Below are 26,620 nucleotides of genomic sequence, written 5' to 3'. Positions count from 1 at the left end.
CTCTTCCGCTTGTTACCCTAGTGGTAATGCCTGCAATGCGGCATGATGTAGACCTCGGCCCCGAACGAGTAGCATACCTCTCGATTTGAAGGTCGACGTGCTCTGCTACTGCCACTAGCCAGTTATATATAGCGGATGGTGACACCCAGCTCTCAAGCGCGAAGTAGCCCGTCCCGGCCTCAGCCTCGTTCTGCGTTCTCGCAGCCTTCGGGTTAGGGATCCCTTCCTCCCTGATTCGTTGAGTTTGAGACACTGTGCGTCGAATGGCACAGTCCTCTACCCAGGCGCTTGAAAATTCGAGGTCGAGGCAGATGTCCATACCAGGACATAACACTGGTGATTGACTTAGGCCAGAAATCAATACGTTGGGCGAGCAGAGAAGGACGCCGACGTAGCCTTCCATCTTGGTCCCGGGGCGTAAGCCGTTGATGAAAGCGTTTGCCAGGCCGGTCATGCCCCGACTATAACCCCGATAGGCTCCTGAAAAAGGAAGCAGTAAGCCAGCGAATAATAAAAGGCTAGAGCCCCTGGGAGTAAATATTGTGTATGATTGAGTCATGAAAAGACAGTATTATAGTATTAGGTAGGCATATCCTCATAACGGGAGATAATTTTGAGTTGCGTGCCTCGACGGCGTTAGGGCCAGCAACTTTCAGAATAAGCCCTGACATTGGGCTAAATGCGTCGGGCCACCGTCAATGCGCCGCTATGCTTGCCGTAGTCTCGGTGTCTTGGGCTTCCTTCCAGCTGAAGTGATCAACGGCAATAGGACGGTGTAAGTAGGGTCGAGCTGTACGACTGTCTTAGTCTGACCAGCGGCTTGGTCCTCGGCAGTAATGTTGTTCTCGCCCGTGATGCGGTTTTCAGTCGTATCTTCGCTCATGTTCTTCAAGGCCACCTCATTGCTCCCGCAGCATCCATTAGAGATACCAGGCCTTTTCCTCAAGGAGTCTGAGCAGCACACTGACGCCCCCCGATGGATAGCACTGACAATTGTGTCGGCTTCAATCTGCATACTATTCCGGATGCTGTCCTGTATCTGTATCTGCGTTAAAGTATTATAACGCATCTACTATTGTGCTAACCTGTGCTATAGCATCCGAAATAGTATCACAGACATAGGGGGCTACTAGAAGCCATCCGTCGATGGGGTTGAAAGTCGAGTATGTCTCCGGGAAATTGAATGAGCCGGTTGAATGCTGTGCTGAGGCTGTGCCACGAAGGACATCATCGAAGCCATTGACGCCTGGGAATGGATAGCCTGTCTAAGGAGTGTTGCCCAGATGCGCATCTCGTGGGTCGGCGAGATGGAAGTCGAGAGAAGACGGACACCAAGCACGCGTAAAGTCGACCATCCACAGCAGCGACCCCTTATTCATTGCTCCGATGCCCGCGATAATCAGGGACTAAAGCTCATCTTTGAGGCTGCCAGGTACTTGATATTTGGGTTGTTGTGGCGGGCTTGTCGCCGCGGGGGAGTGGGAACGGAGATTTGACAAGGGTGATGGGATATCGAGAAAGCCTCCCAGAGTAAGCCATGACCTGTTCATCTCATAGAGGGGTCGGGTGGTGTTGTATGAGGGTTTGCTGGCTGGACCACCTGGGCTAGTGGCCAGGCCAAACGTTGAAGCTCAATCTGTGCCTCCTCTTGTAGCTGTCGGTGTGCCACGTTGGCCTTTGAGACGTCGGAAGTCGTCGCATTTCCAGGAGGCGTGGCATCGTCAGAGATGTCAGGTGCCGCGAAAGTGAACCATCGAAGCTGGTAGAACTTTCAGTGGTTCAGAGTGATTTCCAGGTCCGCTTTACTCGTGAACGGCTGAACCTATTATACAGAGAATGCCGGTCCCTAGCCTACATGAGGCGTAGACGAAAGCAGAGACAGATACTCTGGTACTCATCAACGGCATCCTGGGCTTCGACATGTTCGTCTCGGCAATCGAGGAAGTGCTCGAAACCGACGGAGGCCGTGAGCCAGGTAACGGCGTTCGCACCTCCGGAATCGTTCGCATCCAGTACGAAAGCGTATAGCGTGGAAGGGGTAACTCGGTTCATATCGAGCTTAACGAGGTTAACGGGGCAAACAGACGCGTCCTAAGCGTCGTTCTTATCACCAGCCATATTACCATACTCTCTCAGCATCGCAACTATGGCACAGAGTTAGTACGAGAGGCTTATCAAGTTAGATGGGACTCGGCTTGCCTCGAGCTGCACTTTTCGGCGGTTGAGTGTTTTTTTGCTCTTTTCTTTCTCAGGGATCGCCGGCGGGGCGGTTGGGAAAGCGGCGGTTTTCCGAGACTGTGCGGTGTGTGGCTTAGTTGGCCCACCTCAGCCCATGAGTACTACTCATGGAGTTTCCCCCAAAGGCTGCCATTGGGACGTGATTCCTCGCATTCGTACATCCTGGGTAGTAGATGGATAATCGGCGCGGCGAAGTCATTGCGGACAAGTGCGAGTCCTCAAGTCGAGAGACGCTTTGCCCCATTTCTAGTCGGCGTATTGATGTGCTTGAAGTAGGAGCGACAGTCGACTGCATCTCTTGAAGCCACCACCTCCTGAACCGATAGTCTTCGTCCTAGGCTAGACCCAAGAGCACATGCGGAGGGGAAGTAGCTCCGCCTGCAGGGTTGTCTTCTACTGTAGATTGCCTGTGGTACGAAGCGGCGAAGTGGCGGGAAGCCAGCGAAAACGGATTTCAACTCCGTTTTCTATTTCCAGAGGCTTCTCATCATCCTCAACATCTTCATCTCTCCAGCCATGCTCTCCGCCGAAGCAGAAATCTTCGTGATAGGTGTCGTATATTTCGACGGATTTAATCCTGACGATCACTTGATAGCCTTCGCATTGTGTGAATAGGCCGAGGGCCCCGGGGGCGAGATCAATGGGCTGCTTGGGGCTCTGATCACAACCTGTGAGGTTGTATCCATGGTTGTGGCCGAAACACTTGGACCTGCGAGGGGATAATTGGATCGCCAAAGTTGGTTGGTAGAAACTGTCTCAGCCGTTCGTTCTGTCAACGGTCATCTGAAGACGAGAGAAGAGAGGAAACCGCATGGTCTGGGCCTGACGAGCCGCTATTCGAGCAGCCCCAATACCCGTCATGAACAGACAACATTGTACACTCCGGCAACGCGGGCTTCGCTGATGAAAAGTGGGTGATATAGAGTCCTTCTTCCTCGTTGTTGGGTCTGGGGAAGAAGGAATGAATGGGTTGGAAATGCTCAACAGAATGGTCTGCTGGACTAAGGTCTGTCCTGCTGGCCAAGACCTTGAAGAGCGGGCGTACCTTGTGGCTCGTAGCCGTGGTGTCTGAGGGTTGACTTGACCAAGAACCTTTGGTTCCGTGGGATCATCTCCTTGATATGGTTCGGGACAGGTGGCTTTTCGGCGTGTCTCTACTCGGCGAAACGCACGGAAAATGGGCGACGACTGATCTTCCGAGGGCAGAATGAACCTGACTTTGGCGCGCGCCGGGCGAAAGCCGGAGAACGAGGGCCCAGGAAGAACAGCACCGCGAGTTATAGTGCCTGGGATCAGGCCAGCCAATGAATAATGTGGAAGTGGGCATGCCACTCGAAGTGACAGTAGGCATCCTGAAGGGCACGCTGCTGACTGACACGGATGGCTGCCTTCTCCAGAGGTCTACCTCTGAGGTGACAGTGCCATAGCCCGCCCCTTCGAGAACACCAAGGAACCAAAAAGACTCGGTGGCCTTTTCAAGTCTCCCGCTGTCCACGAATCCACGAGACAGAGCTATGCGATCTCTTGATTGAGTCGAGGGCGATGACCGCCATGTGCTCTAGATATAGGATAGAGACCGGGGCCGTCTGCCAGGGCAGTAAATACGCGGGCTCCCATAGCGGCACCGGAAATACTTGGAAGCAATATATAACGACGACAACGACCGGACGGCATTATAAGACACGACCGGTCGTATTGTCACATCGTCCGCAGCCAGTGCTATCAGATCATTCTCGGCAGCGTTTGCATCGTCAGCTTCAGGCGTTTTGAGGACCTTGAGGGATTGCTCCTAAGTCGACCAACTCGAAAGTCGAGCTAGTGCACGAAGTATGCCAAAACTCGTTCGGGGAAAGGCTTGGCACTCTCAGGGATTGTAAACTTCTCCATGGTGAAAGGAGAGACCGATGGGAGAGTTGCGTTGGTGATCTTGACTTTGGTAGGAAGATGCGGAAACTAATCGCAACAGTGGGGTGATCATCAAGATTGCCGCCAGGCACGCTTAAAGGCCGAGGACGCGCGAGCCACGACGGCGGTAGGATACCAACCGGAAGAGTGCGTCTTTACTGACGACTTAACCGCTGGGCATTAAAAACGGCTGATGCATAATCCCTGTGTGCGAAAGCGTCGATCGCTCCGGACAGCACTCGTGGACACCTCGACCGCGAAACGCACCCTGGGAGTCAAGAGGGCAAGCAACTGACAGCTCTGCCGTTTGCTCTTCGATGCGATCCGTGCGTCTCCATGACCTGGATGGTTCCAAGGATCTAAGTCGGAATCCTGCTTGTGTCCAAGTCGTGACAAGCTTGCGTGGGATGAGCTGAGACCACGACGCCAATACCATCTCGGCCCAACTGTAACCCACGCGCAGAGGACGCGTTTGGGAGAGGATCGTTGGCACACCAGAACCTGCAGCAGAGGCAAAGAAATATGCCACGACGCCTCAAAGACAAGAGATAGCCTGTAGACGACGACAAAGCACAGCTTCTACCGTTCTTCTGCGTCCCGTATGGCCGGACGAACACGCCGAAGGAGGAAGGCTCGTGGCCCTAATGAGCCCCGTACAGCGGCCACATCGCTGAGCTTTGTGCGTCTCCTTTTTTTGGCCGGTTTTGAAGGCGCCGGCAGCTTGATTTGGTCGTTCACAAATAGTGTGCGTCTCGCTGCGTTGAAGTAATACTGCGGTGGTCTTGCGGGTTTCATGCCTACGTCTTCCAGTAGCCCCGAGACCCCTTCGCCTGTTCGTCTTGAAGCAGTCTCTCCGCGTACGCTCAGTGGAAGCCCATGCCAACCTCTACTAGAGCTACGACCGGCTCTGCGCCGCAGGTCACATCTTTCTTGGGGTCTCTGCATAATCTCAGAGGTCTGCCTCTGAGGAGAATCGATTACAGCAAGACTCTCAACGACTGTCTGCCGGCTGGATAGTCTCGCTATCTTAGTGTTCAAGATCTGTTCGTCCTCCTCCTGGTGACCGGCTCTGGAGGTTGTGCCTGATCCGGGCAGCTAAACGAGCAAACCGCAGCCGCCGCTGTGTTGGCCGTCTCCGAGACGCTAGATCCTGAATGGCGAGAGACAACCTGATGGGATACTCAGGGTTTTGGTAGGGATTCCGCCCAGGGCCCGGCCTCAAAGGTTTGACAATCTTTGTCTTCCAGGCCCCGTTCGCGAGAAACACTGCTCGAGTATCATCGCGTGTTCAAAACCCCTCAAGCAAGATAGTAAGCGTTTGCCTCGCTGCTGAGAATAGTCGCCACGATTTGTCAGAGCCGAGAGATTGATCATGATATGATACGTCAAAAGTTGACTTTCGTTGAATTAATAAGATACCGAACAATGTTTGTGCAGAAAGCGGTCGAGTCGTTTGAGACAGCTGACTGTCGAGCTTGCTGTCCAGCTGCCCATCGAGCTGGCTGGATGCCGGCATGACAATGGCCGATGGCTGGTACTTTACTCCCGGGATACCGTGGTATGCGGCCGCCGTAGCCATCACCGTACCCGCCAAGTACCCAGAGGAGAAGCAGGGCTAGTGCGACCCATAGGCTCCTGTAAGCCCCTTCTCCCACGGGCTGGGCTCCGCCGTCCTCCCGCGTGGCGAGCGGCAGCTGCCAGTCGTTTGGCTGGGCGATATCGACCTCGGGCCACTCCCCCGCAAGCTGCGGGTAGTAGTAGAGGCACGTGAACGCGCCCAGGTCGATATTAGCACTATACCTGGCTTCGCTTTAGAGGTGCTTTAGGATGTCCTACCAGTGGTTGATTGCTCCCGGGGAGCATATTGCGAGGGCGCTTCTTCCTGTTCCGGCATCGCGGAGCACTCCCACTGCAGAGAAGACCTACTCCTCCACAGGGGCGTGCTCGTCGAGATAGTCGCTATCACCGGGACAATGATAGCATAACCGAGGATGCGTCTACGCGTGCTGACGCCCATATAAACGCGGTGTCGTGGATTACATCGACCATAAGGTAGGGCAAGTTCGCGATCCTAAGTAAAGTTGGTGAGGGCCCGGGGTACACTTGTCTTCAGTATCATCCCCTCTTAGAGCTGCGTCACCAGTCTCACAGGTTGAGACTGGCGGTCTAGCATTGGCTTTGGGCGATGTCGGCAAGTAGGACGTCTTCGCAGACGCACGCCCGGTGCATCTCTTCATGAATTCCAGCTGGCAGGCAGCTTCTTCTGGAAAGACGGACTCTGGCTTTACCGAGCCGTATAGACAAACGCCATGCAAGGACTTGAAGTCTTCGATTCCCTGTCGTAGAGGTCTGCCTCGGCGAGAATCGCTATAGGTGCTAGTGCTACTGCACAATTGCAAATGTTTCCAAGTCCTGCGGTGATTCTCCATTGGGGTACCTAGGATTGGACGGCTTCTTGGCCTTTGAAGCGAAATTGCGCACAGCGATACGGAACGCAAGTTCATCGATTTCCTTGCCGTCTTTGAGCAGGAAGTCCTTCGCCAAGTTGAGCTGGGTCATCGACGGAAATGCGTTCCGTGTGCCTGGGTAAGGGTTAGGGGGGGCGGAGGTTTGCATCGTCTAACACAAAAGCATCTATCACCCGTATTTCGGACCAAGCGTCTCCAGCCGTCCCCGAAGGTTCGCATGTACGGCACAGAATCTCATCGTCTCAAATTCAGCTTCTTCAGCTTAGCGAGGCCGCAACCAAAGGACAAGCATGACTTGTCTTTTCGGCCATCTCATCCGCGCCCTTTCGTATCGGTTCTTGAGATCCGTCTCGACTTGTGGCGGGCATCGTCGACAGAGTAGCGAAGCGATACCAGCGATCGTAAGCCACATGAGGTCAGCCACGTCCGTCGAGAACCATTGCCGAAACAGGTCGATAGCTTCAATGACCGTGACAATATGAAATGCCACCATCTCCTCTAGTTTGCCTGCGCCAGCAACCCTAGGACTTTGGGTCTTGGGTTGCTCCCGCCACCATTCGAGAATCATGCGTTGGACCCCTGTATGCCCGTCCTCGCACAAGAGTGTATGCGATTGGTAGGTGGACAAGGCAACAGTCATATCCACGGGGAATTAAAGGACGGCTTTCCGTAGGTAGGGGAACACTTTACGTCTGGAGAAACGCTTTGTGTTTGCGGTAGATAGGTGTGTAGCGATGGCCACACAGGGAAGCAACCATCTGCTGATACTGAGCCTGCTGTCGATCAGCAGTCCACCTATGTGCTCTTCGATGGTTGGCACCTTGTGAGTCGAGGTTTGTTTGCGACAGGAGAAAGAACAATTCACCTCGTTCTGCAGGTGCAATGTGAATGAATGCCTGCCTGTTGGAATAACCTCACGCACTGCTATAGGCGGAGTTACAGAACCACGATGGGTACTCTGGCAGGTCGACGGCCAGCAGGGGCACAGGCGTTTTGGCATCGCTGTCTGAGACTTCGGGGCCAAAACGTGGAAAGAGGCGAAGTGTCCGATGTGAGGCAACTTCCACATACTGTGTCACTTCTCTCCAGGCCCGTCTCCCCGTTGACGTAGCGTTTCATCTTGCCATTGTTGACCCAGCGGTCCATTCCGTAGCAGCAGTTCTTCTGGATACAATTGCGCACGCCATACCAGCGAACCAGCTAGAGCAGAGATTCATCGGGTGCTCGTTCTATTTGGAGATTGTATGTGAGATCGATGGCCAGGGAGCTGTCGTTGACCCAGATCAAGTCGGGCCCGGGGCCGAGGCCCAGTTGACGGCCCGAATCCTGTCTCGAAAGGGTTAGCAGTGGTAGCACCGAGCACTCGTAGCTAGGCCCAGACTGCGTGGGAAATCGAGAGGAGCGCTGATTGCCGATGTGTGATGCTGTGTGATGTTTGGATACTGGCCAACCACTCCGTCTGGAAATGATGACAGCTAATTGGGCGTCCGTCTTTGCGTGTGGCCTGCCGAGAGCTTCAGGGCATTTCGAACACGTAATGCGGTGATTAAGCCACTTCATGCGCCTAAAGAAGACGATGGTAACAATATGCTCGACCGCTGGCTTTCATTCTGCCATATGAGAAGGTTCTTCGTAAATAATAAAGGCATACAATAGGACATCCAAGGAACAGAGCCTCCGTGTTGATGGCCTCGCTCCCACTGATGTCCGGTTTCTTGATTGCCGGTAGTTCCGTCTGCTGAGCAGTCCTGGCGAGACTCTGTCCAGAGGCACCTTTGCACGACCAATGTCTTCCATGGCCGCTGCAATGACGAAGTAATCAAGCCGGAGGGACGCCTACATCAGTGGGGCCCCCATTCTGACGCGCGACTAAACTCTCAGGAAGCAAGAGCGATGTCGTCTCTAGGTGCTGTCTCGACTTCCAGGGGTGAGACCTGCGAAAGGACTATGGTTGGGTCCATGGTCGTAGTACTCAGGCGAAAACTATGTAGGCATTAATGAAGATGCTGGCCAACCTTAATCCAGAAGTAAACATATGTTGCTACGAAAGCAGCTAGAACCAACAACATGCAGAGCGATTTCCCGGCGGCTAGGCGAGGAACCACATCGGGCTGCTCTGCCAATCTTGTGAACATGAACCTCGCCGAGCATACAGGTCGGATCAACCCCTGCGTAGGGCGTTTCTTCTACCAGGCGATACGACGGAGATTGGAGCACCGTCATTTGCTACTCTAGGGACGACAACAGAGTCGAGGACGCAATCAAAGCTAAGAACGATGAGAGACGTGGCCGAACACTGTCTTCCCTTCAGATCTCACCAGTTGTCGCGACAGACACGGACCCAGGGCGCGAAATTGCGAACGGTGACGAGTCTCATTCAAGAAGGTCCCAGCCAGCCTGGCGGGGGTTCAGGCAGATGTCCGTTTCCAGGAAGTTAATGAGCAAAGAGGAATGTCGTAGTTTGGCTGTACATCTCTTCGAGCGGTGGACTGTTGCTGCGGATGCCTGCGTCGTCTCTAAAGTCTTGGTGCTTTTTGTAACGCAAATTGAAAAGCCTATTGTTATCCCCATGATAGTTGCGTGCCTGACTAACTCGCCAATCCGGGGAACTTCAACTCCTCCGGGCATACAGGCCGAGCGATCTGCCAGTGGCGCGGTCATACTCCAGGTCTCCCTGCATAGCCACAGCATTGACGCCCTTGGTCTCCCATGCGACATGACACAGATTCGAGCGACCAGCCAGCCGTCTGTCGAACTGTCGCCGGTAGTTGTGACAGACGCGGGCCCGGCATGAGGAATCGCGATCCGTGAGAAGACCATGCTCCAGAAGTCTACTTCTGAAGGGTGTCGGGTATCATCCCCATCCCAGAGCGCGAAGGAGCCAAGGGAAATCCCATGTTCTCTTGCTTCACCTTCGCCCGCGGTCAAAGACATCATTCGAGCATCTGCCATTAGGTGGGTTGTCCTGGTTGATCTTGTAAGAACATGCGAAGGTCTTCGGCTCCTCGTCGAAGTGAATGCTGCTGAGTGCGTCGTCTCTAGCACTTGTCGACACAATATGCGGCCTCTCGATACCATCGACGTCTGTAATGCTCCCAAGATTGCGGCATAATTTCCATTCAAGGCCAGCCGACCGAAGGACTTGGCGGCGTGGAGTTCTTGACGTGCTGAAACTCTAGGGTGTAAGCCGGGCGGAGTCGTCGCAGAGACTTGAGCAACGAATCTGTAGCTACCGACCGTATTGATACCATCAAATGGTAATGATCTCGCAGCTCTATGAATCTTGATACAGCGGCAATAAGTAAGAGAAAGGAGTGAGAGATGCCCGTTTCAAAGAGGTCTACCTCAAGGAGTATGGGTTGCTCGAGCGTCAGACGTGATTGTGATCGGTCTTGGTAGACTTAGAACGATACGCAGGCCTTGCAGCATCCTTCCACGGGACGCTTCGCGGACCATTACCCTTGCTCGACCCAGATGTAGCATCTGTTTAGGGAGTGTTGGTTCAAAAAGCCGTTTCACTTGGAAGTGCGTAGACGTCGGTTGTTTCTCGGGCGGGCCGTGGGCTGTTGTCAAGTCGGTCGATCTATTTCTGGTTATCTTGGGATATTTAACCGTGAGCTGCTGAGTATTGTCTTCTGTAGGGATAACTGTTGTTCCGCCAATTTGGCTGAAAGTGTCTCGCTCCTTCGTAGGTGGGCGTCGGAACGCACCAGTCCTTTAGCTGAAGTCCGTCAACATGCGGTCACATACGTCCGCCCAACGTGTCGGTGCATCCCTTGGGAGCCCTCCCGTGCAAACAGTCAACCCGAGCGACCGTATACGGCATGACGAGGGGATCCACCTTGAGCTCGCAGCGTCTTCTCATCTCATTCACGATGCCCACCGACTTCACATGCGCCACTAGTCGTCCAGCCGGGATCCGGTCAGAGGAATCACGCGCATCGCAACGTCAGAGTCTACCAGGTTGCGGGCCTGATGTCGGCATCTCTCACGCGTAGCACGAAAATCTTCATCCATGGGCCGTAATTGGGAGTATACTGCCTCGCTGTGCTACCCCTCACAGTGACCCGCCATAAAGCGGGAGGCGGTAGTATACTTGGACATAGAAGTGTCTGAGACGTCCGAAGGCAATGTGCGGCGGTCAGGAACGGGTTCTGGGGATCGTGGAGGCGTTCATCATGACTGAGCTCTGCTCTGCCAAGTTTGCGTCGGGGTGAAGCGCGTAATGTCACGCCCCAGACTCTTCCGGGCGAGTGCCTGGAGTTTGTCGTCGGTACAGACCTCGCAGGTCCATCGATCGGGCGGTTTGAGGGAGTGAGGTTAGTAAGTGAGTTGGCGCGCGAGGAAGCCCCGGGGTCTAACACCATCTCGTCGTCCGTCTTTCAAGTGATCCGCACAAAAGGGCAATCGTTTGCCTAAGTCTTGCGGAGGACACCAGCATCCATGGGCTCACCAAAACAACTACATCTCTTCGGGCAGGGCAAGATGCGTCACGCCCCAATGAGAGGTCCGTGTTTGCTGTGACTGTGTTGGTTGCTTGAAGGATCCCGTGGCAAGACCAGGAAGCAACCACGCTTGCTATGACGCTGATATTCCCTGGCAAGCTGTGTATGAATCCGGCGACGTTCGGCATCCTGGCTACGATGGCTTTCGACGCTGTCGGAAGTCCCGCTTGGTGTCGCCGGGCATGTGATTCAGCACAGTCCTATCCCTGCCTGAGATACCACTGCTTGGGATCTCCATTCCACCTGATTGTGGCAGAACGAGGCGGAGAATGCCCAGGATACGACAAGATGGTTATGACGAGGGTTTTGATTGGACAAGCTGTTGTAGACTCTGATCATGGATCGCCACTGGCGACTGCAGTTAGTTGCTGAAATTCCAATCGTGGAAGCCGACAGCAGCTTGCAATGCCAGTTGCGAGATAGCCGACTGACCGCATATAAACGCTGCCCATGAGAGACGGATTTCCTCGATCTCATAGACCCGGGACTGCATGTTGCACACTAGACCGGCCCGGGGCCTATTCTCGGCAGCTGGTTCACTCAACAGGAGGTTGATTCCTCAGTCAACACGAGGCCGACTGCAGCATTGGCGATCCATTGAAGACGTATCGCATTAGTCGAGAGATTTTATAAGTTGACCAGGTGAGATGACAAGTTTTCGAGTCGGACTGATCGTGGAGACAACCGCAGCAACAGAAGCGAACGACGGTGACGATGGGCTGAGGAGCTGGGCCTTGCTGTGAGTGGATATATACTCGGCAGTATGGCGTATCCGCCTATGTTGAATACGCCGTGGAAGTTGTTGAACTCTTCGTTGATCTGTAGGTACCTCCCGAGTCGGCGTGCCTCCTCTCAAGAGTCCGGGAACAGCATGGTTGGCTCGAGATGTCAAACCTATCCTCTTGCTGCAAAGCGCCTACGCCACAGTTTTAGGGCAGTCCTTTTTGAGTACTACGCCGAGACAATTGTACAGTGTTTGTCGCTGTAGGGGAGCCTATGGACAAGGTTGATGCCCTGGAGATACGGGTGTGCGGAGGACGCCTGGCTCTACCGAGCCTTATGACAAGGCGCCGAATAGGGAAACGGGGATGCAGAGGTCTACCTCTTGATGGATCTCTGATGTCGGCATACGTGCACTCTGATATCCGCGCGTGGGCCTGATTCCGATTCTAAGTGCGTGGTTGAGGAGGGGAATCGCTGGTTGGGTCGAAGATTGTCTACACAACTATCCACACAAGCGAAAGCTGATGACCCATAGTCTCGCTCAGCAACTGCACAGTCCCGGGCTTTTCTATGTCCTTTGTCCTTCGACTTGCCCTGGAGAGATTTCACCACCCGGTGATGCACCTCTCTCTCGGAGGTCCAGGCTGCGTCCTTGGTAGCCTCCCTATGCAGAAACGTAAAGTATGCAGGGATAGCAAGGGCATAATCAAATAGCTGGACGTTGGAAACTTGCTTTCGGATACGGCAAGTATGAAGATAGATATCTCTTCGGGCAAAATTGTCTCGCCTAGAATATCGTAGAAGCCCCCTGTGGTTGACCGCGGGAATGTTCGACGAGACTTAGGTCTTCTACAAGCTTTCCATCGCAACTCGTTTGCCTAGCTATGCGAGTTGCCCGCATTGTCGACGAGGTATGTAGCAGGCTGGCTAGCTTGGATTATCTTCGGATGTCCTGATCTAAGAGCTGGAGACCTGGACATGACTCAGAGCGGGAGCATAGCTGCGAAGACCACGCTGAACGCAAGACCATGCTAGCCCACCACAAGCGAGACGCTGAGCGTGATGCCTGCGGTTATCACGACCCCCGCGCAAGGGCAAAGCAATCCGCATTGTTGTCCACCATTTGCTGACTCAAGGGTCGCCACAACATCTGTATCGAATGGCTCCGTCCAAGCCGACAAGCCGCCCCAATAGACTCTTCGTTCCGGCGAGCCTGTCGCATAGATCACGCCTCGCAGAGCCAGTGCGTTGGCCAGGAGAAAGTGGTTGGCACCGAGGACTCGCAAAAACGCCTTCTCCGTCGTGAAAGGGCATCCGGGATGAATCTTGAGAATGTCACTGGCGTCGAATCTTCTATTTTCCATTGGGGTCCCGCTGACCAGAATCTTGGCCTTGGCGTCAAGTGCCGCAGATGCCTTGTCGAGGATCGCTTCGGGATTCTTCGCTCCGTGTACCTCGTTCGGCTCTCCTGAGCTTTATGATAAGTCGCCAGTCAAAGGAGCTGGCCACAAGGTCCAGAGGTCTACCTCTTGAAGTCTTGCAGCTAGGTGACCTAGAATGGATGTGACATTCCATTTGCTTGCGCTCCCGCTGGGTCTCGCTGGGGAGCGTCATTGCCGCGAGGGCCCGGGTTGGTGATTAATTGCAAGACCGCCGGTTGGGTAGTTTGGCTTTTCCAAATATTAGGATGGTTTGTGTTGATTCGATTCGAGATTCAAAGGCCTGTACGACGAGGGAAGTCGCAACAACCTGGAGGATCATATACCCTGTATCCCCGTCGAAGATGTGGAACGATGCAAATCCAGCTCATGCGGAACGATGACTACCAGAGCAAATTGGAGTGCGGCGCTTGTGGCTATCTAACACCGCGCAAGAGCACAACAAAAGGTCAGGTACGACAGAGGAGGCGGCAGCCATGCTCTGAACATCTGGCCCAAGACGCGAGTTCGCCCCATCATTCAAGGAGTGATATGGGCGACTCCTTGGTGCAAGCTAGACTGCTCTCTGCGTACGGGTGCTCCAACTTCATCCACGGGAGCTCGTCCTCGCCATCCATCGAAGTCTCGAAGTCGACGCTGAGCTAGCTGCAAAGTGGCCCATCATATGAGGTGGGGTCGGCCCCGAGAGAATTGTCATCGCAGCTGGAGCGAATTCACGAATGCTGTCTTGTTGAGCAATCCAAGACAGTTCGATCCAAAGTAGCAAATAAGATTTACCACGTCACAGTCACCTCGGGCGGAACAAGGGTCGCGGCTGGCAGGCCTTGTTTCTCGTCGACGGCTAGCCACACCCACGCCCATCGCTCATGTCCTTCGTCTACGCAAGCCGTGACATTCAAGACGCTGAGCGCGTACGCACGGCCTGGTCAGGGGGTGTAGTCACCTAGGAGATATCACAGATGGAGAACACGAGACTCATATGTTCTGCTGTCGCTTGCAGGTATCGGGGTGTTGACCGACGTAATGACAAGGGTTGACAGCGTCTTTGTGTCATGTTCCTCGGATTCCACTTCCGTTGTAGTTGAGCAAAGCTAACGTGACCTGTGAAGGTGCATCTTTTGCGGTTCGTGGGCGTATCGGTTTCGTTCTGAAAAAGTATATGGATAGTGGTCTTGTCGCTGAAGAATTCATTACTAGAGTCGAAATTCTGATCAAGTGTGGCTGCGGGACATATCCAATACGACGGTTCAAACCTGCAGTCCAGAAACTTCTCAGGATTCGCCAGTGCCTCGGCTATCATGTTGAGCATCGCTTTGTACAATGCGCAGAGACTAGTCAAGGTCTTCCCGGTACCGCATTCGTTCGGTTTGACTCCACCATGGATAGACGAGCACGAGAGGCGGGATTGCGATGACTCTTCCATAGGAGTGATTTGACGCGCCAGCCATCGACCAAGGATGAAGGTAGTTATTGGTAGATGTTGTTGGTGGATGATGGTAGCTATTGCCACGAAGGCAACAAGACGCAACCACAAGCATTGGTTCTGGGATCTGTTGCCAAGCGACGTTGCTGACCGTCTGTGGCAGGCTCATTCTTCGCGGCAATTCTGGCCTTTGGACTGCTGTCCGTAATGTCACTCATGGTCGCATCTCGCAGAGATGTGCCGTCTGCCATAGTGACATCTTTGTCGTGGATCAAGTTACCTGAAGGCCGGGCGGTGCTTGTTTGGCGACACTTGGGTGTGAAGCAACGTAGCAGAATGCGAGGTCTTGACGGGTGGTTGACCGAAGAGAAGATCGCGGCGGTTCAAGGAGAATTATGTGCCAGTGCCTCGCATCACGAAGGCATATCGTAGTAGCATCGTTGCTGTCGGTGTAGATGAAATCTGAATACTGGGATGCTCCTCTTCCCCGTCATATAGAATTAGGTATCCATCACCCCAATGGGATCCCCGCGCTGCAGTGACAGGGACGGTAAGGCAGGCAGTACTATCTCGATACAGAAGGTGTTCCCGGGAAGTGCTGAGATCGGAAGTTCTCTAGCTCTGCTGAGGATCTATAAGCGCCGACGTATTTGGGCATCGGCGGTAATGGTCCCCCTCCCTGCTGCCTCCGGTGATTCCGTAGTCATTGGCGCAAAACTTCGAAGTGGCGGTAACCCGAATCGCATCGATGATGGCTTAGCTTCATCGTAAGAGGCCAGTTCCATCGCAGTTAGGGACAGTTTGGCTGTGGCATCCTTCCTTGCCGGACAACGTTAGAGGCTCCCTTGACAGCTTTCATTTGCTTGCGGAATGTCTTTCTCGCTGAACTGCATGGAGACAATTTCTTGATCTTCACAGTTCAAGAACCCACGCATTTCAAGTCGTGGGTGCCGACCGTCTGGATCTTAACGCAGGCGAAGCCAGGTTTGCCGCTCGGGATACCAAGAGTTCAGGCACTGAACGTTGACAGAACCATGGTCATCTTCGAGCGCTGCACATCGGCACCCAACAGTGTATGCTGTTGAAAGGGTCGCCGGTAGTCGCAACAGCGGTGATGCCAGGTGTATCCTTCTTGTAGTTGTAGTGCGCGTTGATCAGGTGGAGTCTGACAGTGTCATTCCTGGAGAATGTTGTGTCGCAATGAATACACTGGAGGGTGTGAGCTCTTCTGGACAGTCTGCGCGAAGCATTATGCCGGAGTTATGTTCGAGGTATGCTATGTTATACCTAGCTCCCATTATTGGCGATCGCAGTCATATACTTAGGACGTTAAGCCCAGGGCCCGGGTCTGCAGAGCCATCCTGGCCCCAGAACCAATGCTTGCCTTGGCCTGGGATGGCTGATGCTGGGTTGGCCAGGATCCAGGGACATTGTTGGCTGGTCGCCAGCAGGCCTCGGATAGATGCGGCTCAATTTCGGATGGCCGCGACTGGGTTTGCAAAGATTCATAGATAGTGCTGGTTGCCATGGCCACCCGGGGGAAAGGGTGTAAGTGACCGCCATGGCCTGCTTCCACGGATTGTAGCTCACAAAGCCCCTGAGCAATTGGCTGTTTGCCCACTGCCCAGGATGGGCCATTTTTCCTGTCCTGAAGCCCTTGGGAGATGCTAGCTACAGGCTAGTGGAATCGACCGTGATGGCGAGAGGATCCTGAGGCGTGAAGAATGGCCATGTAACGCACAAAGTCTAAAGGGGCTCCCTGCCCATAAGTGACGGTAGCGCCAACGGACTTTGAAGTCTCTGATCGTTCCGTGCTTCCCTCCTATCTGGAGCATCATCACGGTCTTGAACTACCTGTCGATGTTTCGAACGTGCAGGATGATCTTGTTCGTGTCCCTAATCTTGATAAGAGAGTTGAAACAAAGAGTTAAGAACAGGTAGAGATACGTCACACCTAGCTACCGTCTCTGTGGTCGTGTTAAATAGTAGATATCAGAGAACCGGGAAGCAAACACACGCCGACATGTGCCGGGGTAGGATGCTGGTGACCAGCCAGTCTTGGCGATGGATTCGGCGATTACTAGTCAGAACAGCATCCGGTTCTTCCGCGGCCCTGATAGTGCCTCTTCGTGTTGCATACTTGGGGAAGTGGCATCTCAAGATATGCTCTGTTGCGCAAGTGACGTTGCGTCTACCGCCACATCGATTGCCGTGTGTCTGCCGAGGTCGTCCGTTCGAGAAGTGCATTTAAACATGTGCGCCAACACCTGACGTCAGGTAGCAATCCATTGAGGGTCGTCGGCAGTTGTTGATACTCCAAGGCTTTGATATCTTGGTCAACACCACCAATAATCCTTGGTGTTGCGCAGCGAGCAGCCCAAAGTGCAGCGAACAACCCGAAATATAGGGGAAAAGACGTGTGCTTCAGTGACATCGCATCGATCGCCGCATCTATGGCAGCAAATGGCTTCGAACCTGGACTTGTCGAAGACGTCCTTCCCGAAGTAGCATCGGGAAGCGAATGTCAATGACCAGCGAGCCTTTTGATGTCTTCGACCGCCGGTATTCCAACCCTCTGAATTCTTACCAGCTACCACCGATGAGCCCTGATATTCAGCAGAAGGCAACCCGAACAGGCCCGATGGGACGGCGCAAGCTCTGCAGGTTGTTAACTCTCTTGTCGCCCGTAGACGCGAATGTCAATTAGGTCTGCGTGGTAATTCTCCGGAGCTTCTTCCGCGAAGCCCAGACGCTCCACAGTCGAGCTAGCGACACTCAGGGCGGGATAGCAGATGTGTCCTGGATACAATCCGCGAAGTTTTGCAAGCTGCAGAGTATGTCCTCGCCGACAAAGACAAAGTGTTGCGGCGCAGGATGCGGCGCATGAGTGTCTATCTCCAACCGCAATAACGCCGAATCGCAAACCGGCGCAGGATGTACATAAGATGGGAAGATAGAAATGGCCCGGGAAAGCCCCAGCACGCAGCGTGATGCTGTTGAAATTCGTGCTGGTTTGACTCGGCTCGCGGAGGGGAGGAAGAAGAGCTGGCTGCGGATACTGTGAGACAGGAAGACGAACGGACAGGCAAGTACAGATACAGCTCTTCTGGACGGCCTGTGGGACTGGGGTGGATGCTCGGATCTTATGGGCGAGCACTTCTAAGTGACTTCAACCGCAGCAGCCAAGACCCCGACGCCGAATGATTGGCAGACACAGAACACTGATGTCACAGACCATCCTCGTGGCATAATTGGGATGATGATGTCCTGATCACCGTCTGCTTCGTAGCAGCGGCCGCGAATATCCGCAGACTTGTGAACACGAGGACCGCCATAACAAAACCTGAATCATCGGGTACGACCCCCAACCAGGACGGAATGCCAGTAGTCGGTGTATTATCAGCATTGATGTCGTCTCTGATTAGACCAGCCCAGAACAGCACCAAGGCGTGTCGCTGGTTGGTTGGGCCGCAGCAGTCTGTATCTCTGAGAACCCTCATCCGCGATATTGGGCTACCACTCCGACAGGCGAGAGAGCCACAGTAAGTCATTTTGGTGTGGAATTGGGCCCGGGAGCATACAAAGGAGTCCAGTAGCATATTTCGCCTCCGGACCGATATAACGAACATCGTCAGCAACGCTGTCGTTAGTACCAGCACGGCAGCTAGATGGATTAATTGGCGTCGCGACGCGCCTCCCGAGGAGAGACGCTTTCAAGCTGCCCTTCATTGGCTGTCTCCTTATGAGTAACTTAGGACATTGGCCGATGTGGACTTTGCTATCGAAGCCAATTTGTGGGCAACAGCCATAGTCGTATATCGATGATGACCAGAGAAAACTGTGTATAAGGTGTCGCTAAATGTTGAAATCAAGGCGTGTCGAAACTTCGAGTCGTAACGACACAGAGAAGGCCGTGATGAGAAGCAGTACTCCGGATTCCAGGCTTCCATCTTTAGGTTGCCATGGTTGGTGCGATCTGGGTATGGTTTCGAACGCGAAAGCAGGAGACGTGCCATTTCCCGCAGAGTGAAAGCGACGTATCGTACTCAGTACCTTCACCCCAAGAGCCAGGCAATACGGCCGGACTCGTGCACAAGCAAAGAGACAAAGCTGTCCGTCGAACTTGCTGACATATTCAATGTCATCATCGTCAGAAAGAGCGCCGGTCATATTATCTTCATTGCCAGAGGCAGCGAATCCGGATGGTAGTCGCCACGCCCCCCCAAGGCGAGATGCTCACGGCAGGAAAGAAGAGGACGGCCTGGGAAGGAAGGGGACGATCTGGGGATCCACAAGCTCTTTATTCTCCAGTTTGTACTTGCCGTCTTCGGCTCTCTCTGATTTGACGACTTGCTGTTCTTCGGTATGTTCCCGAAGTTGCTGTCATCGTCTCGATGACCCACACGCAACAGCAGCGGAACGCAACCGCGCGCCATGAGATGCCAATCGTACTGATTGAGCCAAGCCTCGCCGGGGACAATAACGCCAGAGAGGCCATGGCACTGGGTGGTAACGCAGCCAGGACCTAGATGCCATCCTTCGGGACACTCTTCTGAGGGTCAACGTCATACTTGACGTGACCATGTACCCATCCTACATCGGGCCGCAGCAGGCGCAGCACTCGTCCGTCACGGGTGTAGCTTTCCTCAAATCGGCCTTGCATGCGAGGCGCAGTCACCAGTCCGTGGAGTGGTGCAAAAGCTTCCAAGGCGCAGATTTATGGCTGAGCCGTGGTCGACCTCTTGGTCACCGACGTCTTCGCCGGCGTGATCTTGAACGACTTCGGAGTCTGCTCCCTTGTCATAGATCTCAACGGATCCGACTGAGCCGACGGCGGAAGCCAGCACAATATTGCTTTGACAGCTTTTCGGTGCCGGCTACGCTCAACGCCACTGAGATGCGGGCCCAGGTCTGATGGACACAAACACCACCGTAATGTGGTAATCGGACTGGTCAAGCAGTCTTAACTCAGTTGCTCCGTTGAACAGGAGGTCGAGAGGCATGAGTGAGTAGACTGACCAGTGACGAACGAGATGCGCATAGGTTCGCATGACGAGCGCGTGAAGCAGCGAGTGAGTGGGACGAAAGTAAGAGATGATGGTGGCAAGTAGCCCGGAAGCTCTTACACAGGCGAGCTTTTAGATGTCAGCCGAGGTCGCTCAGCATTAAGGTAGTCTCCACTGAGGCTACTAAAGTATGCTAGGACAGCAATTTGGGAGCAGGGGCTTGCTGGGTGAGCGAGTCGAGAGGTCGAAACACCGTTCTCGTTGTCGCTCTGGTCGACGAACTCGACCGAACTGGGTTCTGAAGCCTCCGGCATACTTGGGAGTCGTGTGGCTTGCGTCTCTCTAGACCTTCGCGGCCGCTTGCTGACGCTCCTGGCGTTCCATACGATTCGCGAAGGAACGCCATTCCCTAGCCATCTTCCCGCTGCCTACTACAGCTCAACATCACCGAGGCTCACTGATCCGTGGACCCGGGGCTGGAGAGAGCAGCCACGCGCCGTTGTCGAGGATTGGGGTTGGTCGGGGACCTCAACTCGAATGCGATAGCCAGGCCCTGGAAGTCCCAAGACACGCACGGCTGGGATGCCAAGGAAACTGGATGTCGCGCGCAGTCTTCTGCGAGTGGACAGTGACGCATATGGGACGCAATGATTCGATCTCAAATGATCGCAGCTAGGTGAGCGAGGCGAAAGGGCGAAACATTGTTTCCCCGGTAGCTTTGTTCGATAGACTCGACGGGGTTTGGGGCAGAAGCTAGAACACCGCCGCGATATGACTCTGTGACTTCACATCACAGAGGCACGGGCCCAGGGTTGTAAGGAAGAAACCATGGCATGGGAACCTGCCAGGTTGAGCAACCAGTCGCAACTGAAATGCTTCAGCACGCCCTGGGAGTTCCAGGAGGTGAGCAGGAAGAGCAGTAATGGCTCTGTATGCCGCTTCTGGGGGATGGCTGGGGATTGACAGTCAGGCATGTGCGACGCGACCATGGGCGGATCCATCCATGCGCTCGTTTGAGATCGAGCCGCCGCGAGGTGAACACCGGGATGTGGTGTCGAGCTTGTCGTAGACTTGGTTGCCGACGGAGGGAGCCAGCACAACACTGCTCAGCAAGTTCTCACTGTTGGCACCAGCACAAGATCCCAATAGGAAGGGCCCGGGACTGTAAGGGGGCAAACACCCGCCATGGCATCGTTATTGGCCTCCTTGAGCGAGTCTCACCTCAATTGATCCCGCATCGTCAATCGCGGGGCTGAGGCGACTCCTCAGATACCAGCCCCAGAGCAACCCGTCATTGCCCGCACATGTTTTCAATGGCCCTTTTCCTCGCCACCATAGCCCTCTGAGTTGAGCCCGGCGTGGGTCAGAAAGGCGTTGAAGACCTTCACACACTCTGGCTGCCGCTCCCCGGCCTGGGATGGCAGTGCCGAGAGAGTCAAAGGCAGCGCACTTCTGTCTCACGATTCCACGCGCAGTATTCTGCGCGTGGACGATGAGGCATATCTATCACAATCGTGTTTTCTGCCTCATCCGGCCGCAGCTGGCTGAAAGAGCTGGAAACCGTCGCCCTGGCAAGGACAGCAAGTGGCCAACGAAGTCGACGAAGCCGGAAGAAGAAGCCAGAACACTACTACAACAGGTACGTGCTGCGACTCGACATCACAGGGCCCTGGGCCCGGGGTTGAAAAGATACGTAAATAAGTTGGCATCAGACGTCATGTGGGTGATACAGACACAAGGTGCATATCCGAATGGACGAAGTAATGTAAAGATGATATCAAGGGATGTTGGGTATAGGTATAGTGACAAGGACTGACTACTGCCATCAAAGTATGTATGTGGATGTGTGTACTTTTGCGCAAATGGATTGCTAGGATCAAGAAAGGTTGGGATGATGGAATTGGTAAAGAGGTCATAGCTTGGCATCATCCGGCGTCTTCTTCTCATCCGCCTCTAAAGCCTTTGGCGGCGCTGCCTCCACCGTCTTGTCTGTTGTTGTGGGGACGTCCTGCGTATCCTTGGAAGATGTGGAAGGGGTGTCAGCGGGTGTGGACTCGGACGTGGTCGCCGGCTCTGAAGGTGTCGTAGGCTCGTAGCGCGCTGGGCCGGAGACGAGTGCCTCATCCGCGGCGGTATCCTTCTTGGCGGCAACGGGCGCATTGGGGTCAAACACGACGGCGACCTCGTCGAGGGGTGTCGCGGCGCCTTGCGCGGCGAGCTGGATCTTCTTCTTCGCCTCGGCGCGGAAGTCAGTAGCCTCCTGCGGCGCACCCTCGGAGCCGGACACGGTGTGCCCCTCCCGGCCGCGGTCGTCCTTGATGTCGGTGCCGACCTCCGCCTCGAGCGCCTTGGTGACCCGCGAGACGGTACCCTTGGGGATGCTCTGCTGCGCATCCTCCGTGTCGCTGCCACCGTCCTGCCGCAAGGAAGCGCCGACGACCTCAGGCTCCTCCTTGTCATCATCGAGCTTGAGCGCGGAGCCGACGTTCTCAGTGACCTTGCGGATCTCCTCCTCGAGGTCCTCGTCACCGTCGGCAGCAGCAGATGCAAGCTGCCTCTCGGCCTCCTTCTCGCCGACGATGCCGCGCCACATGTCCTCGAGCTCATCGCGCCAGCCAAGCAGAGAAGCAAGCTTGCGCACGCCAGCATCACACGTGCCCAGCTCGACGACATCATCCGCGCGACGACCCATCTGGCCCACGCGCTCCCTGTTGAGCAGCAGCCTCGGCACACCCGACCGCGACGCCTCAGCAAGCCCGGCGAAGGGGTAGACAGACAAGCTAGTGCCCATGACGACGATGAGGTCAGCCATGGCGGGGAGGTGTGTGTTGTTGCGGAAGGCCTCGGGGAGGGCCTCGCCGAAGAAGACAATGTCGGGCTTAACGAGGCCGTCGCAGGTACCGCAGCGGGGCACGATCTCAGCCTGGACGTGCTGGAGCATCTTGTCGTCGGGGAAGGGTGTGGCGCACTCGATGCAGCGCTGGGTGGCGAAGGAGCCGTGGGCCTCGATGATCTTGTCGTCTGGGACGCCGGCGCGGCGCTCGAGGCAGTCGATGTTCTGGGTGAAGTTCATCTGGAGGAGGCCCTTCTTGGCGAGGAGGGCGATGAAGACGTGCGAGACGGTCGGGAAGAACTTGCCCGGGTAGAGCTCCTTGGCGAGGTAGTAGAAGGGTTCGGGGTGCTTGCGGAAGTAGCTGATGTCGAAGACGGCTTCGGCGTAGGGGAGGTTGAGGCGAGCGAGGTTGGCGTAGAGGCCGGTGCCAGGAGATCTGAAGTCGGGGACTGGAGGGGTGGAGTGTCAGCTGTGTTTGAAGAGCGAGAGTGTGTTGGCGCAAGGAGGGGGAGTGGGAGAGACATACTGCCTGCGGCGGTCGAGATGCCCGCGCCGGTCATGACGGCGATGCGCTTCACCTCGCCGGACTTGATGTAGTCGGCAATGGCGCCCAGAGACCTCGACTCGAGGGTCTTGGGGTGGACGCTGTCGTCCAGCATGGTGGACTCTTCATTGCCCATCTTGTTGCGCGGCCGATGCGAGTTGGGCCGGCCCTTGGGGAGTTTGTCGCGGCGTCGGCGGCCTATGGTGGGCGAGATTGGCGGGGTGGTAGTGGGGGGTAGAAAAGAACACCAAAAAAGTCTGCAGGCGTGGGGGCTGGTCGCAGTGTGGATTGGTGTTGGTATCGATGGTCAGCCGTGATTGAGAAACGTTGTCGCCGACTTCTAGAGTGGTTGGCGGGTGTTGGTGCCTGCGAGGATGAGAGGCAACAGATGTATGTCGATGTTGATGATGGTAAGAAGCGGTTCGGGACGGTGGTGGCTGCCTCGCCGGGTGGCTCATCGCTCAAAAAAGTCCGATGGCTCGTTTCGGTGTTACATCATGCGGCAACCCCACCCCCGCCATCCTGGAGCTCTTATCGCACGGTGACCCTTATCGCTAGTTGCGCGGACGGACCAACGGGCGTGAGCGGGAATAAGCAGTCGAGTTGGGGGCGACGTGAAGGATGGATGACCTAAGAAGAGGTCAGTGAGTGATCAGCACGGGGATGGTAGAGAGGATCTGACCAACAACTTCTGTCGTCAGGGCAAGGACAGAAGGAGATGCCCAACACCGAGGGACCGCGGATGAATGATGAAGAAGAAATGAAGCCACGTCTTCGGACGATGTGACTGAAGAGCTGAGGAAAGGCGTCGGCGAGGGCCCATCACGGAGTACGGACAAGAGAGGATCTGACCAGTGACTGCTGTCGACAGCTTCCTACAATGGAAGACCGGTAGAGTGTCGGACGGTCGCAACCCAGCGGTTGCCGATAAGAGAAGAAGGGAGAGCGAGTGGCGGAGAGGAGAGGAGAAACTTGCTGAGGAAAGGAGTCAGCAATTGCTAGCCGCGGGGTACGGGCAAGAGATGAACTGACCGAATGCTGTCATTAGCAGCGCGTTGCAAAGAACGAAGAAGGGGATCAAATGGTCACCCCAGAACGGAACAGGGGTGAGAGGGAAGATGGGAAGAGTTTCTCTGTTCTAGCCGTCTTGCGATTTGGTTGATGGGCTGGGGAAAGGAGTTAGCAAGCGTCCATCACAGAAGACGAAGAGGGAATCTGACCAGATACTGCCATCAGCAGCGTGTTTAACGGAGGGAGGAGAGGAGGAGAAGAGTAGGCAGACGATCAACAACTAAATGGCCGCACATGGCGCACGAAGAGAGAAAGATGAGAGAAGGAGAAAGTCAGGGTCAACTGTTCGATGGGGGTTTTACACATGAGGCAGATGGCTCTCTCTCCTTCGGTCATCTTCTGGCTTGTCAGGGGCCGGGGACAACCGCCTCATCGCGGGTATTTGCATGGAAAATACGAAGACGATCTGATTTCTCATGGTCCGTGTGTTGGACGCATTTGCGCTTCACGGGATGACTCCATCAATCAAGCACACAAAAATAAAAGTATCATGGGGTGTCGCCCTCACCGACGGATAGCCGTCTTAGACCAAGCAGCCAGCACCCGCAACATCTCCACTTATCACAAAACAAAACATCTAGATTCTGCATCTGTAGTCTAATTACCGCGCCAGGCCATGCATTAAACCAAACCCAAGCCAAACCTCTCAAAGCAGTTTATCCCCCGGCAAATGGTACCCAAACACCAGCACCGTTCCGCACACAGCCATCACCGTCGCCGCCATATACGGCAACCCGACCCACGCGCCGCCAATCCTTGTCCCCGCCCTCAGCAGCGCCGAGATCACCGGCGCCGACACCAGCGTGCTGAGCTGCTCGACCCAGCTGATGGCCGTGTTGAGCGTGCCGATAGTGTGCGGCTCGACGACAGCGTTGAGCACCGCGCGGCAGATGTTGGTGTACGTAGCGCCCATGCTGAAGATGACGAGCGCCGCGATGAGGAACCACGGCTTGTAGGCGACCGCGACCATGAAGCAGCCCAGGCTGAGGAAGACGCCCGTCATGCGCACGAGCCAGAGGTCGCGGATGAGCGGGTGCAGCGCCGTGCGCTTGGTGATGTACCAGCTGAGGAAGGGCAGCACGGCGAGGAGCATGGTCATGTTTGTGATTGTAGATACGGTGCCGAGCAGGGTTGCCTGTGTGTTGCCGTTAGTGACCGGGATGGATTTCGGAGGGGGTGGGTTCTGCCTACCTTTGCCCAGGACCATCCAAACAGGTTGTGCACGTACTGCGACGTGATTTCGACCTTGATGTACTTGATAATCACCGTGAGGTTGAAGCCCAACACCAGCGGGAGGATTCGCTTAGACTTGATGAGGAAGTTGTAGACGTGGTTCATGTCATTCTTCATCGAGTAGACAATCTGCTCCCGCAGCGTGCGCTTGGTGCTCTCGGCGCCGTCCGCCTCCTCCGCCCGGTGGAGCGTTTGCTCGACCTCCACATCGGCAGCCCGCCGGAACTCGGACGTCTCCGGGATGAAGGGTGGCAGGCAGGCGCCAAACGTGAGCAGGGCCTGGCCAAGACACAGCGGGAGCCAGGGGGACTTGGTTAGCAGGGCGGCGCTGATTGGGGCGACGACGAGCTCGCCTGTCAGGGCTATCGTGCCGACCTTGTAGTACACGGATGTCCTGGCGGGTTGTTAGATGGCTGTAAATCAACACACGTTTGTGGCACTTACAAGTTGGAGATTGGGACAACGTCAGAAATCATGGTCCACACCATGGCCTGGACGATGGCAGCGCCGCCACCGATGAATTGGAAGACTGCGCCGAACCAGACCGTCCAGAGAGGCAGCACGTTGGGCCACAGCACTGTCTCGCTTTAGCAAACGAAGCAAACGAAGCGTCGCGGATAATGCACTCACGCGGCTGCAGCATCCACATAAACTCCAAGCACAGACCAAACATGGCCAACGTCAAGACTGGTCGACGGCCGTACTTATCCGCAATGATGCCGTACGGGATGGACGTAATGAGGGCTGGACCACGTCAGAGGCCGTCTTCTTCACACATGCAGCACAGGACAACTCACGCGGGATACAATCAAACGAGTTCAGCCAGCCCTTCACCATGGCCAGCTCGCCCGCGACCTCGGGCCCCTTGCACACATCGTCCGCCGCGTCCGTCGCGATGTGGCCGGGAAAGCGCTTCTCGCAGATAATCTGCTCCATAATCTGGTACGTCGGCGGGACCTGCAACAGCGCGCCGACCTCAACAATCACGATGAAGATCATGGAAATCGCAATGACCTTGAACTGGTATGCGCGGCTGGGCGCGACCGTCGCGGGGAGGTCGTGCGCCAGCAGCGGCGTCTCCTCCTCTGGCCGGCGCTCCACATCGCGATCGAGGGTTTTGTTCGTCATGTTTGCACCTGTTTCTGTAGTTTTCTGCTCGCAAAGACGAAGTGGGCCAAGAACAAGCAGCTCAAATGCCGAAAAGCCAGCCCAGCGGAGGGAAACCAACACCA

The 26,620-nt window shown here is 55.2% G+C and overlaps 1 protein-coding gene across 1 annotated transcript; it reads right to left on the bottom strand.

Annotated features, from left to right (window-relative positions):
- Window positions 1–21,619: 21,619 nt before the first annotated feature.
- Window positions 21,620–26,516, bottom strand: GCG54_00009086 (NAD-dependent protein deacetylase hst2-1; the record flags this gene model as incomplete). The annotated part of the gene is made up of 7 exons (XM_045409035.1): window positions 21,620–22,989; window positions 23,067–23,341; window positions 24,833–25,290; window positions 25,347–25,782; window positions 25,833–25,965; window positions 26,019–26,132; window positions 26,186–26,516. 7 exons carry the CDS (start codon window positions 26,514–26,516, stop codon window positions 21,620–21,622), a joined length of 3,117 nt encoding a protein of 1,038 aa, XP_045256280.1.
- Between the last annotated feature and the right edge of the window lie 104 nt (window positions 26,517–26,620).

The sequence above is a fragment of the Colletotrichum gloeosporioides genome (assembly GCF_011800055.1).
Source record: "Colletotrichum gloeosporioides strain Lc1 chromosome Unknown consensus_117, whole genome shotgun sequence".
NCBI classification, from domain to species: domain Eukaryota; kingdom Fungi; phylum Ascomycota; class Sordariomycetes; order Glomerellales; family Glomerellaceae; genus Colletotrichum; species Colletotrichum gloeosporioides.
The sequence above is the reverse complement of the archived record's forward strand: the minus strand, read 5'-3'. Positions and strand labels throughout refer to the sequence as shown.